Below are 17,757 nucleotides of genomic sequence, written 5' to 3'. Positions count from 1 at the left end.
AAAAGAATAACAAGATTAAAAAGAACACTGCCTCTAGTTTTAATTCAAAGTTGAACCAGAAAGTGACAAATGTAAAGAGAGTTCAGTGGTCCAACAGAGATATGAAAAATGCAATTGCAGCTGTTCAAAATAGTTTAATGTCGCAATGAGAAGCTGCAGCACAATTTAGTATTCCGGTCAACCCTTAGTAAATATCTTAAAGGCAATTCAGTTCATGGTGTCAAACCCGGACCTAGTCCAATATTATCAATGAATTTAGAGCTAAAACTTGTTGAATATGCCGCAACAAAAGCTGAACTTGGATTTGGATTTGGAAAGAGACAATTTAAAAAATATGCATCAGATTTAGCCACAAAGCACAATTTAAAGTTTAAGCATTCAACTCCTTCAGAAAAATGGTGGCGCTCATTTAATCAGCGACATAAAAATTTAGTTTTGCGAAAGCCTGAAGGTACTTCATCAGTCCGTCATCAATGCATGTCTATGCCAAAAGTTGCTAAATATTTCTATTCGCTGCATGAAGTTTTGAGTGACACTCGTGCCCTTTTAAAGCCTTCATTAATTTGGAACATGGATGAGTCTGGGCTACAGATGTATTTTAAACCTCCTAAAATAATTGCAAAAAGAGGTACAAAACACCTTCAATCTCGCACATCTGGAAAACATGAAACCATAACCATTATTGCTGCTGAAAATGCTGCAGGTGGTTTAGTACCTCCACATTTGATAGCAAAAAGGTAAAACGGCTAGATCTCTTCATTCTTTTAATACTGCAAATGCACCATCAGGCTCAAATTGGAGTTTTAGTGAGACAGGTTGGACAAAGCAAGGAATTGCATTTCTTTGGTTTACTAATACTTTCTTGCCTAATATAGGTAGAGATAGGCCACAAATTTGTTGAGTTATTGTCTGTTGCAATCGAAAATAACATTTATATTGTCGAAATGCCAGCGCATTGTTCGCATTGGCTCCAGCCTCTAGATCGCACAGTATTTGGTCCTCTTAAAACCTATTATAATCAAACATGTCATGAATTAATGAATGAATATCCTGGAGTTACTATTGACAAGTCAACTTTTTGTGGCCTTTTTAAGAAAGCCTGGGATCAAGCTCTCACAGCTGCTAATATTATTTCAGGGTTTCGATCATGTGGCATTTTTCCATACAATCCGTCTGCTGTTCCAAGCATAGCTTACTTGCCTAATTCTGTCTATTCCAGTTCAACTCCTAAGATATTGGAATTCAATATCTCTTCAGATAATCAAATTATCTGTATTAAAGTACCAGATAATGCAATTATCTCCATCGATAATGAGCAAATGTAAATAGATTATTATCAACAGATTATTATCAAATTCATTATCAATATATTGTGAAAACTTCTTCTTATTTTAATATTATCAAAACTTCTAACATATTATTGTAAAGCTTATTGTACATATATTGAAAATTGCATTATTAAATGCTAGTTGAAATCTTATAACAGCTATGTGTTAAAGCTATTTTTTTATTTAAAATTTGTTTTATGCTTGATTTTCTATAAAAGTAATTAAAAAGTTTCTTAACTTATTTTGTATTTCCTTTTTGATAGACTATCTTTTTATTTGAATAACAAATAAAAACTGTTTAAGTTTTTTTGTTTAATATCAACCAAAATAATATTTTTAAGCGAAGTATAGAATATTTTACTTATAAAAAAATTATCTTGGTTTGTAGTTCTTTAAAGTAGATCCTAGTTCATTATTAGGCTTTAATCGTCTGTCTGAATAATACTTTTCGGTATATAAGCATTCTTAGATATATTGATTTTAGGTAATGTAAGTGACTCATAATAGGTAATGTTTTTTAATTTCCTGGCTATTATTTGGTCTACCCGGCCAATAATTGGTACAAATTTAAAATCTCAGTTTAAATACATTTTTATCTGAATTAAAAATGTTTTAAAAATAAAAAAAGGTTTGTATAAGGTGTAGGCGTTGGTCATTAATAAAGCAGTATAAAAAAAATTAACCATTAGTTTAAGACATCCTACACGACATTTTATAAAAAAATTGTGGCCATTAATTGGTCACTTGCCCTACATTATTACTTTAAATAACAAAACAATTAATCATGAAATTAACAAAATTTAATCATGAAATTAAATTTTGCAAGCGGGAAAGTAAATTAAGCAATACGAGTTTGCGATAAAAAAAGAAAAGTTTGACAGACCTAAAATCCTATTTTTTTGATCAAGCGTAAACTCTAGAACAGAAACTACAAATAGCTTATATTGTTGTTTCTTGGATTCTAGTATAGAGAAAGGTCTTTAAATCGATATTAAATGTCCAATCTGTTTCTCTTATTTTTCTTAGTGGTGATCCTTCTAATTGGTCTTATAATGCAGAGGTTATTGGTTTAGAACAATGGAATCTTTCTCAGGGTGTTTAAAATACTACGATATTATGCAAAAAAATGAGTACAAAGAAATCGAGAATCACTTTTCGAGCAATGACACACAAAAAAAGTTAATAGAATTGTTTTTTCCAGGAGATTATCAAAATAAATGATACCACTTCTTTATGAATATCTCAGAATAAAAATGATATGAATATTTTTTTGTGAATATCTCAAAATTATAAATGATACCACTAAAAAAAGACTTAGAATAATTACGCAAAAAAAAGGGATTTAAATATTTTAGAGCTACACCTTTTGTAAATCCACTTTGCTTAGAACTTTCGTAAATCCACTTTGCTTAAAACTTTTATATTTCTTATTTATTTATTGTCATCTTAATTTTGCAAACATTGCTTGGTGCAGAACTAATAAAAAATATTTTAAAAACTCTTTGATATGGAAAAAAACGCAATCAAATTTATGTCCAATGTTTACCGTTCTACATATTAAAAAATTTACTTCACTATTTTCTAAGTTAAATATACTAAATATTTACTAAATAATCATTTATCATCTTCTAATTTTTATGTTCAAAACTAATGAAAAGAGTATTCCTAGAATTTTTAATCCGCTTTTTATAATAAATCAGAGCAAATACTTAACTAGATATCCGAATAACATCTATATACAGCATAAAAGTCATTTTGCGGCAGCTGAATTTTCAATCTCAATTAGAGGAACAAGTACCCAAGGTACGGAACAAAATACTTACAAATGAACTTAAAACTTTCTAACGTTAAAAGAATTTAACTCAAATTCAGCCAGAGATTACTTATAAATGATATGTTATAAGTTATGTAAAGTTGGCGTGATATAAGCTTACATAAAGAAAGGTTTAAGTTAATAGTTACTTTTTTTTCTTGTTTTTCTAATTTTTGTTGTTGTTGTTGTGTTTTTTTGTTGGTAGGGAGGGGAGGAGGAGGAGGGGGTTGTTTGAAGTTTTCTCTAATAAATAAATTTATTATTTTATCAATCATACATGATAAATATTTTAATTTTTATTTTGACCTCACATACTGAGCTCTATAATTCTGACTTTTTCATTTATTTTAGTTTGTATATAACGGGTGATGCGGAAGTTATATACCCCTGACGAATAAAATTCGTAGGGGGTGACTAGCCCCCCTACAAGTTTTATTAGTCGGCAAATTGAACAATAAAGTCGGCAAAATTGAATCTATAGTTGGCAGTCGGCAAATGTCGGGCAACAAGGCCTTTTTTTTTTTTAGAGATAAGATAGTGGGCAAAAAAAAATTTTCGGCTTTGGTCGACAAAAAACAGATAAATCACCCCCCAATAAAATCTCTTTGGAACGGCCCTGCCTACAAAACATAAACTTGATGCAATTGATCTCAAAATTGAGATTAATTGCAGATGGTGGTGTTTTTTCATTTAAAAAATAACTTATTTTTAATAAAGGATAAATACTTTGTTTAAAAAAAGATATAATAGTAGTTTTTTTTCATTTATAAATAAGTTATTAACGTTTTTATTTTTTCCGATAACTTATACATCACCCGTTAGTATAGTATTAATTCTTACAAACAAAAAATCTAAGTCTCTAATATCTTTATTTATTGCTTGTCACATTACATATTATTTAAATAATCTACTGCTATTTCAATGCAATAGCCAGGGTCAAAGTCCTTGTACGGAAAATCTTCGTTTAATTTAAACTGATGTGGGTATACAATATTTTCAACAGACGATTTAAAAATAGTTCTGGCCACTCCTTTTGTTGCAGGCGACATATTAAATGAATGAAGTGCAGTAAAACCATTCTTTTTTACTAACTCGAACTGGTTAAGACAAAGGACATTAAAAACATTCATGCTTAATTCACTGGAAACTTCACTGTCGACATACATAGTTAATGCGTCAGCAATATTATGCCCATTGTTGTGCAACTTTTCTAATAAATTGTTCTCACAAAAATGAATTAGTTCTTGTTGTTCAATTGGTAGATAGCCCATACATTGGAGATCCTCTGCAACTATTGGACAAGTTACAAAAGCTCCAACAATTTTATCTTGAATCTTGACTGCCATGCATAAATTTGGATAACGTTCCCAGCATTCTCTGACAATTACAGTAAAAAACATTCTAAAATTAAAACCTTTTGACGCATGAAACATAAACATTGATTCTTTGGTGATAAAAGCATCCATCATTCTCTGAGCAATGAAGTCAACTTCAGATTCTTTTAAGTTACTAAATAACACGCTTTGGATATGATTGTTGTCGGTCAAAGCAGTATTCCTGTAAATACGATTGCAATTGTGTTCTTTGCATAAATCAATAAAATTTGTAGTCAAATCGTTGTATGTTATATCTACTCCTAGATTTTTTACCTCTTCAAGAAAATAGAATACAGTGATAGAGTCCCCCCCATGTTGATAAAAGTTTTTGTTAGGATCAAACTCGTTGTCACACAAATCAAGGGTTTTACAAGCTCCATACTTTAGTTTGTCAATCTTATGATTACTCTCTAACAAATAGTTAAGATAGTAGTATTCTTCATAATCTTCAATAAAATACTTGGAAAGTTCTTTTCGACTAATTTTTCCGGTAGCGGTAGTAGGAAAGTGTTCTACTTTAATAAACTTTGAAATCATCTGGAAAGTGAAGACCTCAATTGTTGCACTTCTTAAAACAGTTGGTGGTATATTTTCAGTAGTTTTGTAAAAACCGCATAACATCCATTGTCCTCGTTTGATATTAAGTTTTCTAATTACATACAACTCAATATTTGGAAATATCTCTTTAACAATTTTTTCAATTTCATAAGTATTAACCTTTTTCCCTCTTATTTTCGTCATGTTGTCTTTTCTTCCAATAAATTCAATGCCATTTTTTGTCATTTTAACGTAGTCTCCGGTTTTAAATATTTTCGAAAACATTGCATCATCATCAAAAGAATTTTTTATAAAAAAATGGTTATTACATTCTTCATTAAGGTATCCCGTTGCAATAGTTGCTCCAGACAGCCACAACTCTCCTTCACATCCGTTTTCTACTTGTATCCCGTCGTCGTTAACAATATATGCTCTTACACATTCAATAGGGTTTCCAATTATTAAATTACTTTCGTAATTTGATAGACAATTAACCGTGGCAATAGCAATGCCAGTAGACTCGGTAAGTCCATATTCATTATATAACGATGCATTTGGGAAATGCTTTGAAAAAGTCGATAGTATGGTGGAAGGTATACATTCTCCACCGATGTTGATCAATTTTAAACTACTGTTAATTTCCGTCCATCTTAATAATTCAAAAAAAAGTGTCGGTGAACCAATAAACAAACTAACACTATGTTCTTTAAGAAGCCGAGAAAACAATGGAAAATTTTTAACAGTTTCTTCTGATATTGCAACACAAGGAATGCAATTTAGCACCGCAATAAACATTTCCATCCAATAAGTAATCCACGTGCAATGCGAGTGCAAACACATGACATCTTTTGTACAACAGAGTTTGTATGTATTTGTATACCAGGCAACCATTGCCAAAACGTTTCTATGTGACAAAACCACACCTTTTGGGACCCCACTGTTTCCTGATGTATATAAAATACAAATTGGATCTTCTTCGCTGATGTCATCACTTAGCAAGCCGTTCATTGAATTTGGTATCGTGTCATAAAACGAGTTAATGGTTAAAACGTTTATATTAATATTATACTGGTCCCATAAATCTTTTGTTTTTTGACTTTCTCCGAGAATAACATGTGTTAAATGAGTTTCCCTGATAATTTGCTCAATCATTTGCTTTTTGTATGCTGGATCTAATGGTACAAATACAACTCCACACTTAACTAATGCCAACACTTTATAAATACGTTCAATACCATTTTCAATGAATAAACCGACTCGGTCTCCTTTATGTAAACCAATTCCAGACAGACTTGCAGAAAGATTTTCAGTTTTCTTACGTAGCTCTTCATATGTGCAGGTCGTACTGCTATTTTCTGTTAACTCGGTTATCCCATTCGTATGTTGATTGATATATAAAGAGTTCTGAAACATTTGATAGATGTTCATAACATTTTTTGTTTGTTCTTGATGCATTTTTTTAAAATATTGTTTGATTGCTGTGTATGTTTTGAATATATCTCAGGCCTTGGTTTTATTGCTGCAGAGTGTAAAAAACCATAAAGTATTATTTTTACTTCATTAAAGTCAATAGAGTGTTAATCCTTCTCTATAAAAGAATAATGTATAATGTCATTTCATTAAGTATTTTAAACTGTGCATTAAAAATGACCTCAAACAAATAAACAAAAAAACTGTTGCAATATTATAAGTTATATTCTGCCGCAACAAACTACTTAGTTAATTCAACTTTTTATGTTTATTTTTAAATTAAAAAAAAATATTTTGATTTAACCTTTTAATCGTTTTTTCAAAGCACTCGGTTTTCTTAATAATACATTTAATGTACTTTAAGAGGTGACAACTCTTTACAACGCTTTTATAGTTTGACAAGGTTTAGCATCGTAATACAATGCTGGCGCGTAGATATAAAAGGAAAAAGAATGTTTAAATCACTTGAAATTGAGGTTGAAAAACCGGTTTTCAAACAAGTTTTTAAATCTGTTTTATATTGTTTTATTAAAATGCTCATTGGCTTTAAATATTCAAAGCGACAATGATTTTTAAAACAAAGGCTTCCTTTGTGTATGAATTAGTTCGTTCAGATTAATTAATTTGCAAGTTGAGAATTAGATAGCGCAAATTCATGCAAACTTAAAGGTTTAATACTGAAAATAGTTCGAATAAATTCTAGTTATGTTTTAATAAAAGAAAATGAAAGTTAACTAAAATTAAAGCGCCACTAAAATTAAAATTTAATGGCGCAGATTTATATTTCTCTAAAATTGTATAAATTTTTTTATTTTTAAATTTTAATTGTAAATTTAAATCAGCAGTAACAGCATAACATTTCTGTAATATTGTTGTGTATCTATTGACTCGATATAATTCATTCAAGCTGATGGAATTAAATTTATTTTATGTAAATTTTTAGCTTACAGTCCAAACCCTCTTTATTGCATAATTCTATAAAAACAATAAACCTATTGGCGGCTACAAAATTAATCTTGGCTAATCAGGGTAATCAAACATGATTTATTCGGTAGCTGCGGTTTTTAGTAAAAACTTTATTTTTATCATTAACAAATAATTATTGCTTATTAAAAATAACTTTTTATTATAGTTATGCATACATATATGCAGTAATTTTAATTAATGGAGAAACAACATTGTTTTTGTCAAAAACTGATGAACTTTATTATAAAAAAGGAAATAATCCTTTTGCGTCCGAAGAGAAACGATCTGTCACGGAGAAAACTGTCCGCTGAAGTAAACTGTCCAAGCGGACATTTTACTCCGGAGTAGAATGTCCTTGTTTGGAGTAAGTTGTCCGACCTAGAGAATAGTGTAATTTTATGAATTGCGGCTGAGTTTGTTCCATCATTTTAAAAATTAATTTTAAAAATGGATCAACATTACAATGCTGAAGAAAGAATGCTTGCTGATGTTAGTAACTATATATCTAAATCTGTTTATCGCTATGACTGCACACCAAATGAAAAGCGGGCTATTCGACGAAGAGCAAGCAGGTATAGATTATAAACATTATACATAGATTATATCATTTTGTATCTATGTTACTAGTAACATAGTTACAATATGATATATACTTTTATACACTGTTAAGAAAGTTACAAATATAGTCATTATGACAAATTATTTGTAGCATTTGTGACACTGTAAAGTAGATTACAAATATAGTCGATATGACAAATAGAATATATGATAATTTTATATTCTATTTGTCAAATAGAATATATAATTATCATATATTCTATTTGACATATCGACTATATTTGTTATTATATTATATACAGTGTCAGTGTTACAGATCACTAAAGTATATAATATAATATATGTTAGTGATTTATTTTGCAGTGTACATATAACATTTTGTAATATATGATGGCATTATTGCTACCATTTTACATTACATGTTTTGTTATGTATTAGAGTATGTATGTCCCTAGTATACTAGCAATCAACAAAGTATGTCCACTGAATATTTGTTTTAGGTATACCTAGGTATACTAGGTTTCACACAAGTATATACCTAGCATACACACAGTACTTTCAAACTAAACATAGTAGATTCTTTTTACACAAAGTAAATACTTTGCTCCCATTAACTAATACTTACAAGAATATTCAAAAAAGTTATAGCACAAAAAGTTTATTTATGTATTATTGGAAGCAGTTCCAATAAGCATAATTAATTATTTATACTTTACAGGTTTAGGATGGAGGATGATAAACTGCATCACAAGACAAAGAATGACATATGGTTGGAAGTGATTTTTAGCAAAGAAAACAAATTGTTAATTTTTGTCATAGCGAACCTACTGCTGGTCACCTTGGTAGAACACAAACTTTTTACAAGGTGTCAGAATGTTTTTACTGGCCAGGAATTTTCAAAGATGTAGATTATGCTGTATGTATATTGCATCATTGTTATCAATATTAATATGGCATTTATATATATATATATATATATATATTATATATATATATATATATATATATATATATATATATATATATATATATGTATATAAATATATATAATATAATACCATGTTATGTTTTAAAATATAAAGAAAATTTTAATAATTGAATGACAGAAAATTTGAAACAAGTTCTCAAAACTTTAAGTTGTTCAAAATGTTAATCTATTTTACAAATAATAACACTTTTATAGAATATAAGTATAATTACTACCTGATGCATATTTTAGTATTGCTATCATATCTGTAACCAATGTGTATCTATTTTTTTATAATGTGATAATGTATAGTATATACATATATTATATATTGTATTATGTGAAATTTTTTTAAAGTATGTTCTTAAATAGTTCTAAATTTAAGTCCTGTGACATCAGAATATTAATATATACCATATGCTAGAATTTGTAATTTGCAAGTTACACATAACATAGGTTAAAAGCTGTGAACAGTGTCAGCACACAAATATGGGAAAATTCGAAAAAACTAGTCCAGAGCTTCATCCTATTAAAGTACAGTCACCATGGTTTCATATTGGAATTGATTTAGTAGGAGCACTTCCTGAAACATCTGATGGAAATAAATATATTCTTACTATCTCTGATTATTGCAAAAAGTGGGTAGCAGCATTACCCCTAAAATCAAAATTAGCAAGCGGCGTTGCAATAGAATTGTAAAAGGTAAATTTAAATATTATCTGATTGCATTTAAATAATTTTTTTGAAGATATAAGAATTTTTTAAATATTTTAGTTGTTCATGCAAATGGGTATACCAAAAGTTGTTACCTCAGACCGAGACACAGAGTTTTACAACCAAATAAACAAGGAACTAATGTCTTTGTTAATTATGAAACATCATTTTACCACAGCCTATCATCCACAGGTTTAAAAATTTGAATTCAGTTTGTGTATAAGAGCTGTCTAGTTTTAAAATCTTGGATTTAATCATCTTGTGTTTTAGGCTAATGGTTTAGATGAGCGGTTCAATCAAACCATCCAGTTAATGCTTGTAAAATTTTGCAATGATCGCCACATAATATGGGATACTCATTTGGATGCTTGTATTTTTGCATACAATACATCAAGGCAAGAGTCTGCAAAATACGCTCCCTTTGAGTTAATGTTCGGAAGGAAGCCCATACTTCCTATAGAATTAGAAGTTGCAGGAGAATCTCCTCAATCATTGTTAATTGATTTTAACACAAGACCTGAAAGCAACCAACATTTTATGAATAAAATAATTGAGGAAAGGTATAAAGCAATTACTGGTTTGTTAAAATATGATTGTAGAACATTACTGTAACAGTTTGATTTTTTTTAAGGTTTTTTCTTTCTTTTTTTATTTATTTCCGGCATGTTTAATAGAGTTTTGATATGCAAAATGTTCTTTTTTCTTTCATTATAAATATATTTTGAAGTTTCACAATAATTGTTTATACTTTAGATCAAATCTGCTGCAAAATGCTAAACAAAACATTGAAACAGCTCAAGAAAAGCAGAAAGAAAATTATAACAAGAAGCATGCAAATCCATTTGTTTATGCCATCAGGTCCAAAGACCTTATCAAGGATTTTACGCAGAAAAAAAGGAAAGAAAGCAAATTAGATTTCAGATGGCTTGGACCTTTCTGTATCGTGAAAAATTTAGGAAAAGGATCATATCTCTTACAAGAGATAGCCACCTTGAAGGAGAAGAAAGTTAATGGTTCCCACATCAAACCATATAGAAGTGGAAGCAAAACCTTAACACCAGAGGCTGATTCTCTTCAAGAATATCTACTTACTTGTAGTAAGGTAAGTAGTACGATTGATAGTAGACATACAACTTCTGTTAATGTTCCATCAAATACTTATTCAGTTTCAGCCATAAGCTCTTCTACAAGCAACAACAACAACCAGAATAAAACATCTCATGCATTTTTAACACCTAGTATCAAATCTATTCCAATTACAATGTCAATGCAACCCTCAAAATGCTACTATGATGAGCATGATTATTGTAAACCAGCAAAGCAAAAATGTTATGAAACAAATGAATCCAATGATGATCACAACATTGAGATAAATTCAATTGAAGTAGAATCCTTCAAAATTGCATCCAAAGAAGAAGAGAACAAAGTATTGTGGATAAAAAATAGTTTATTTGAGTTTGATGTTAGTGGAAAAAAATATTCTTCGGAGTGAGAACAAGTGGCTAACAGATAACATAATTTTTGCCTCACAAAATATTTTAAAGGTACAATCATTAATTTCTGGTTTTCAAGATCCAATCTTAGGATTAAATATGTCATTTGTTACTATGAGAAGTCCTTTTATCCAGATACTTCATGATGGATATGGACACTGGTTCGCAATTAGCAACATAGGAACACGAAAATTAAATGAAGTTCATGTTTATGACATTTTGTTGCACTCATTGAGTTATCAAGGAAAAAAACAGGTGGCTACTCTTTTAACATGTCCTGAAAAAAACAATGCCATTAAAATAATGGATGTTCAACAGCAGAAAGGAGAGAATGATTGTGGCTTATTTGCTGTTGCTTTTGCTACAGCTTTAACTAAGCAGATACAACCAGAACATTGTTTGTTTAAGCAAAGTATAATGCGGGATCATTTATTAAAAAGCCTTTAAGAACAGGTTCTTCCCATGAAATGCAATGAGTTATATCACTTGAACTGTTTGATCAACATTTTGGAAAGCAGCTTTGATGATTTTTTGTGTGATTCTTGCAATTAACTTCTGGATATAAAAAGTATAAATAATAGCATAAATAAAAGTAATTATGAAGACATTTCATTATAGCAAGAAAGATTAAGAGTAGTATTAACTTAAAATGTAGCATTAGCTTAAAAAGTAGTTCTAGCTTAAAGAGTAACGTTAGTTTAAAGCGTTATTGCTCTTCTTCTTCTTTATATTTATTTTGTCTTTTAACTGTCCTTATTTTGTCTATAATTTTATTTATGCTGGAGCTTTATTTGTTTATTTGATTTTATTATTGTTATTTTTTTAATTTATGATTGGAGTTTGAAGAAGTTTTTTGTTATAAGGTTTGAAAGACTTGTAGTTTTTGATTTATTTTTATTATTAGTTATATTTAAAAAAATGATTCTTTTTTATTCCATTATTTCATTGATTTTAACTTTGCCATTATTTTATTTTAGTTTGCCTACTGTTGAAATATGGTTTTAATTTAGTAAACTTTTATGAATTTAAGTTTACTTTATTAATCGTTCACCAACAGTTAAGGAAAAATTGAGATCAACTCAATAAAGGTAGGATTAGTTTTATTTTCAGGTAACATTGCAAAATATGATTTAACTGTAGTTAGATAATATCTTATTACTGTTTTGTACCATTATTTATTTACATTTATTTACTCTACTATAATATGTATGTTGTACTATTTCTTAAACCCCACAAAGTATAGCTTATCTAATCAAACAAACATATCATCATTGTTTATACAGTTGTGTTTCATTAATGGAACGGTTTATTTAATAGAATAGTGACAAACTAAAGCAGTTTCCAACTGCTTTAGCTTATTATTGTTGTTTAAAAATAAATACTGATTTTTTTAAAATTATAAAATTATCTTATCATTCTTGTAATTGTTTCAGTTGGTTGTTTTATTTTTATCATTGCTATTTGTATCATTACAAATAGCAATGATAAAATTTGTAAAAATACAATTTTGTCAAAATATATAATTTGGTTGACAAAGTCAACCTGTTTGGTAGATGCAATTTTAAAAAAAACTTACTTTAGTTTCTTAAATAAAATGGATTAAGTAAATGATGAAAAAGAAGAACAAGACTTTCTCGATGTTAATATTTACTTAGCTAAAGGGGTCTATCCCATTAGTTGTACTCCCAATGAAAAGAGAATATATGTTTTCCAGGTTTAGAATGGTTTAGATTATTTCTAGCAAAGAGCAGAGAAAGTAAATTATTTGTTTTTGTCATAGTAAACATCTTACTTATCACCTTAGAAGAACAAGCACTACAAGGTTTTAAAACGTTTTCACTGGAAATTTTCCATATAAATTTTTCTATCATAATGGCAGATTTAAGCAGTTAAAGCAAAAAAAAAAATCTATTTTTTATTTAAGATAATTGTTCAAAACTTAAAATATAATCATGAGTTTACTGTGATTCTACTACAGTCCCTTAAGTAATTGTAGAAGAGTACACCATGAAAATTTTAAGTTTTCATTTTTAATTTTATGTTTTGTACAAGGTCAAAAAAAAGAATTCTGTTTAAAACACATTTAAAAAATATATATTAGTAATATATGTGCCAAAAGTTACTTAGGTACTAAATAAATTGAAATAAAGGTTGCAAAAAAAATAAGGTACTAAATAAAAAATTTAGTTTACTAAAAGTCAGGAAATTGCCTTTGCTATGGGCGTTGCTATTGGAGCTGAAAAAACTTCACTTTAAAAAAAATCAATTATTCTTATAATATTGAATATATACATTCTAATAATATAAATGTATATATATTCTCAGAGCCGTAACCACCGGGGGAGCTTTGGCCCCTCCAAAAAAAATTTAAATTATAATTATAAAGGAAAAACATATACATAAAATAATTTTAACAAATTTTTTATCCCCTTCCTCCTTTTAAAGAACCCTAGGGCCCCCTTATATCAAACTTGTGGTTACGGCTCTGATTCTGAATCTAGAATAAATTTCAAACAAGATAACATAAAAAACATAATTTTTATTTTTTACTGCTTTTAACTTAAACCTTAAACGAAATATAAAGATTTAAACATGTCAGTGTTAACATTTTTTTATTTTTTTTTAAACTCTTAAACCGGTAAAAAAATGACCTTGTGTCATTTTTTTACCGGTTTAAGAGTTTAAAAAAATCAAGCTTCAGGTTTATTTGTATAAGTTACATGACGCATAATATTACTATAATAATTATAATAATATTATGCTTAGTATATAAAGTGTTTTAGTTTTCTTAATGCCGCAGAATAATGCGCGAGTTCTCTAACCATCGTTTAAACAAACGCTAAAACACATCGCTCGAGTGGTCCGAAGTAAATAATCCGCAAAAAAGTAGGACAGTTTACTCTAACGTAGGACAGTTTGCTCCAGAGTAAATTGTTCTAGACGGACGGATAGGACAAACTAGGACGTTCTACTCCGGAGTAAAATGTCCGGTCGGACAACTTACTCCGCGGACAGTTTTCTCCGTGACAGATCTTTTTGCGTCCGAAGAGAAATGTTCCTTTTGCGTCCGAAGGAAAATCTTTTGCGTCCTTATGTAACGAGCTTAACTTCGAGGCTGTTGCATTGTTTTAAAATTTCTATAAAACACACAGAGAAAAAAATTTCTAACTCTTACCCTAACCTTTCTCTTAGTCTGTCGAAGTGGGTTATGATGCTCTTTAGTGAGCTGAACTTGTCTTCGCGGGCCTTGGTATGCGGCCTCTATATGGCAATTAGCCGGAGAGGGACAAACCACAAACTAAACACAGAAAATTAAAACTAGTTAAAAATTTCTTGAAAGGAATAAATAATTTGATATGGAAGTTAAGCTAAATGACAATGCAGCAAAAGTTAAAACTCTAGAAAATCTTTTTTTTTTTTCTAACAGTGTGGCCACACTGTTGGAAAAGCTATGTGGCTAAACATTTTACAGAAATCAAAGCTCTTTTTCTGCTAAAGATTAAATGACATGTGAGCAGAAAACTTAAATTGTATCAAGTACTAAAAATGTTGACAAAAAACTAAATACTGACCACATAAATCTTTTGAAATCGTTTAAAACAGATTTTAACCAGTTGAAAGCAAGTGATTTTATAGGTGATTTCAAACAATGGTCTTTTACAAAAATTGGGCAAATATTAGCTTTTATCATAAAAAGCATTTGAACTGAATATAATGGTCAATACAAACTTTAACAAACGTATTCTTACAATTGAAGTGGTTTTGTTGACAAGTTTTATTGCAAAAAAGTGAACTATTAGAAAATGATATGTTCTTTGAGCTCTTCCTCTCAATATATAGAGTAAGAGTTTTATCAACCATGGATTTTATTAATTTTAAAATAGATTTTAATATAGAAATTTAATATAGAATAATATATTTAGGCCGTCTATTTTAAAATTAATAAATTTATTATATAGAATAATAAATTTATTAATTTTAATATTGATGGCCTCATTTGCACAGCGTTTTGTACGTGTACCGCAGAACAAATTAATTGTTGCAATCATATCGAAGCATACCGCCCCAATTTGTGCTGACAATATTTGTAACTAAAAGGCATAATCTAAAGAAGCTCAACCAGTTATGGTAAAATATATGAACATGAGAATGGTAAATCTCAGAAAAATTATTTGACATATGAAGACAAAAGAGGCTTCTATTCCGTAGACCAAAATGTTAAATCTCTTTTAAGAAACCGTGAAAAAGACGTCCAATGCAGAGTTACGTCACTTATTAAAGCTAAAAGCTTATTTTGTGGCTTATTTTTCAACAAAACATACTCATATATTGGCGCTTCTCCGGAGTTTTCAATATCGTTATTGCCTAAAAGCTTGTATGGAATACAAATCATCATTATTTGTAACAAAGAAATAAAAATTTCATGCAAAAGAAACGGATTTTTTGGAGATGGTTGATAACCAAATGGTTTTAAATAAAAATCACAAATATTACACCCCCATAATTATACACCCAAATATTTAGCCAAATGATAATTAGCCAAATGGTAACTACTGGTTGTAACTCCACATATTTTGTAGTAAATATAAAGTAAGATTTTATTGAAAGATTAGCAGTTCGAAGTTCAATTCTGTTTTTTAAAACTTATATATTCAACGTTACCTGATTGAATTTATATTTGATTGAATTAACTTGAGACTGAAGAAAACTACTGCATTGAGTGTGACGTTTACTGGTTCGATTAGGATTGTTGTGGAATCAGTAAAAAGCAATGTTAAAAGATTTATTTTCATTCTTTGTCAATAACTGCAGTTATTGACAAAGAATGAAAATAAATCTTTTAACATTGCTTTTTACTGATTTTTAACATTGCTTTTTGACTGACTTTTAACATTGCTTTTTACTGAGTGTTTATCATGATAAACACTCAAATATTAATTTTTAGACATTCAGTTATGCAGATATTAAATGCAATAAAAATAAAAATTATATTCAAGAGTTTTGTAACAAAATATTATTAAAAAAGAACAACACAAATAAGGCAGCTATAGCTGAGTTATACTGGTAGCTAAGTTGGTAATATGCTAGATCTTTTATTTTGAAACTTAATCACTAGGTTGTGAGCATTTCAAAAATCCATAATCTTTAACAATAAACAATAAATAATAACACCATAAGCTCTTCTGCCATAAAAATTAGAAGAAAAATATTTAACTAAATTTTTTACAGAACAATGATACTTATAATTTGACCAACAAATCGAAGTTATATGAAAACTAGATTATTTTCGAATAAAGAACAATAAAGCATTTTGGACAATATTTTCTTAACATGGTTGGTAAACTTCTTTTTATTTTATTTAAGTAATTTTAACTCAAGAAATAAGTTTTATCCATGATATAAATGCTGAACTGACAATAAAAACACCATAAAGCAAAGAGCAAGATCTTCAGTTAAAAGCGCGTAAACGCAAAATCACAAGAATAAGTCTTTGCTGCAATGTTAGGGATTTTAATATTACTGTTTTTAAATTACTTGGTGATGATAAATTTTTAATTGTACTTTTCCTACCTTTCTAGAAGTATATTATATTTCGAAGGTGTTTGAAATAGTATACACTTAAAAACAACATTTTTAAATGAACTTTTTTAATTTACTAATTGATGTCTATTGAAAATCAGTGAAATCAAGTCTCTGACTTGATTTGAATGTCTTGATACCTGATATCATTATTACAACCAGCAAAACAGCAACGGTGTTTGAGCACTTACATTTTAGCTATCTTCAGCTTTTATTTACAAAAACATACTAGCTTTTTTGTTGGTTTGTTTTGATTACCCGAATTACATGACGTAACCGCAAAAACATCTATGAAAATTTCACATTTCATTTGATTAACAAATTAACTGGTAGTGATTTGACTATGGCTGTAAACTCTGCAAGCTAAAATTATTTTTTTTGAAGCTAAAATTAAGCTTTGAAAACTAAAATTAAACGTTGTATGTTGAAACACAAAAAGATGAATATTTTATTGCGTTTTGCTTCAAAAAATGGCGGCTTTCTTTTTGCTTAAAATTGTATAAAAACATCTTAAAATGTTAAAATACTATTGAATTCATTAAAAAATAGTTAGACTGTTAAAATTTAGAGCCTTTCCAATGTTTAAAAATATAAAAAAGGCGTTAATTTGGATAAAATAAAGTCGAAAAAGTTTTGGTAAAAATATTTGCATTTTAACTAATTTTACTGGAAGTTGTTACTAAACTAATATGAAACAACTCGAGTAAAAGATGACTCTAATGTTATTTTACTCCTCGGTAAAAATTGTATATTTCTGTCGGGTTGTCTCTCTTTTCAAACCTCTATTTTGACGTTGAGTATCCTTGACGTTCGAAAACCGGGATTTTTAGGGGATAGGCAAATTGGGATATATGGTAATAGGCGCATCGCAGTGTACATACATTGACTGATTTATATAGCCATGGGCACAGTGAGTGTGCATAGATCGGCTGAGGGTTAGGGTTTGGGCAGGTTG

At 29.0% G+C, this 17,757-nt stretch overlaps 1 protein-coding gene across 3 annotated transcripts; it reads right to left on the bottom strand.

Moving 5' to 3' along the window:
- Positions 1–3,993: 3,993 nt before the first annotated feature.
- On the bottom strand, positions 3,994–17,002 carry LOC105846260 (plipastatin synthase subunit B). 3 transcript variants are annotated; one of them, XM_065807433.1, is made up of 3 exons: positions 16,943–17,002; positions 14,398–14,520; positions 3,994–6,642 (listed from the first exon to the last, which is right to left on the bottom strand). In XM_065807433.1, the coding sequence occupies exon 3, from the start codon at positions 6,507–6,509 to the stop codon at positions 4,029–4,031; it is 2,481 nt and encodes an 826-aa protein (XP_065663505.1). In that variant the 5' UTR covers positions 6,510–6,642; positions 14,398–14,520; positions 16,943–17,002; the 3' UTR covers positions 3,994–4,028. The 3 variants fall into 3 exon arrangements, with proteins under 3 accessions (XP_065663505.1, XP_065663504.1, XP_065663503.1); XM_065807432.1 differs by lacking the exon at positions 16,943–17,002 and adding an exon at positions 14,795–14,854; XM_065807431.1 differs by lacking the exons at positions 14,398–14,520; positions 16,943–17,002 and adding an exon at positions 6,829–6,978.
- Between the last annotated feature and the right edge of the window lie 755 nt (positions 17,003–17,757).

The sequence above is a fragment of the Hydra vulgaris genome, chromosome 10, assembly GCF_038396675.1.
Source record: "Hydra vulgaris chromosome 10, alternate assembly HydraT2T_AEP".
NCBI classification, from domain to species: Eukaryota; Metazoa; Cnidaria; class Hydrozoa; order Anthoathecata; family Hydridae; genus Hydra; species Hydra vulgaris.
Note: the sequence above shows the minus strand (reverse complement) of the source record. Positions and strands in the feature narration are given on the sequence as shown.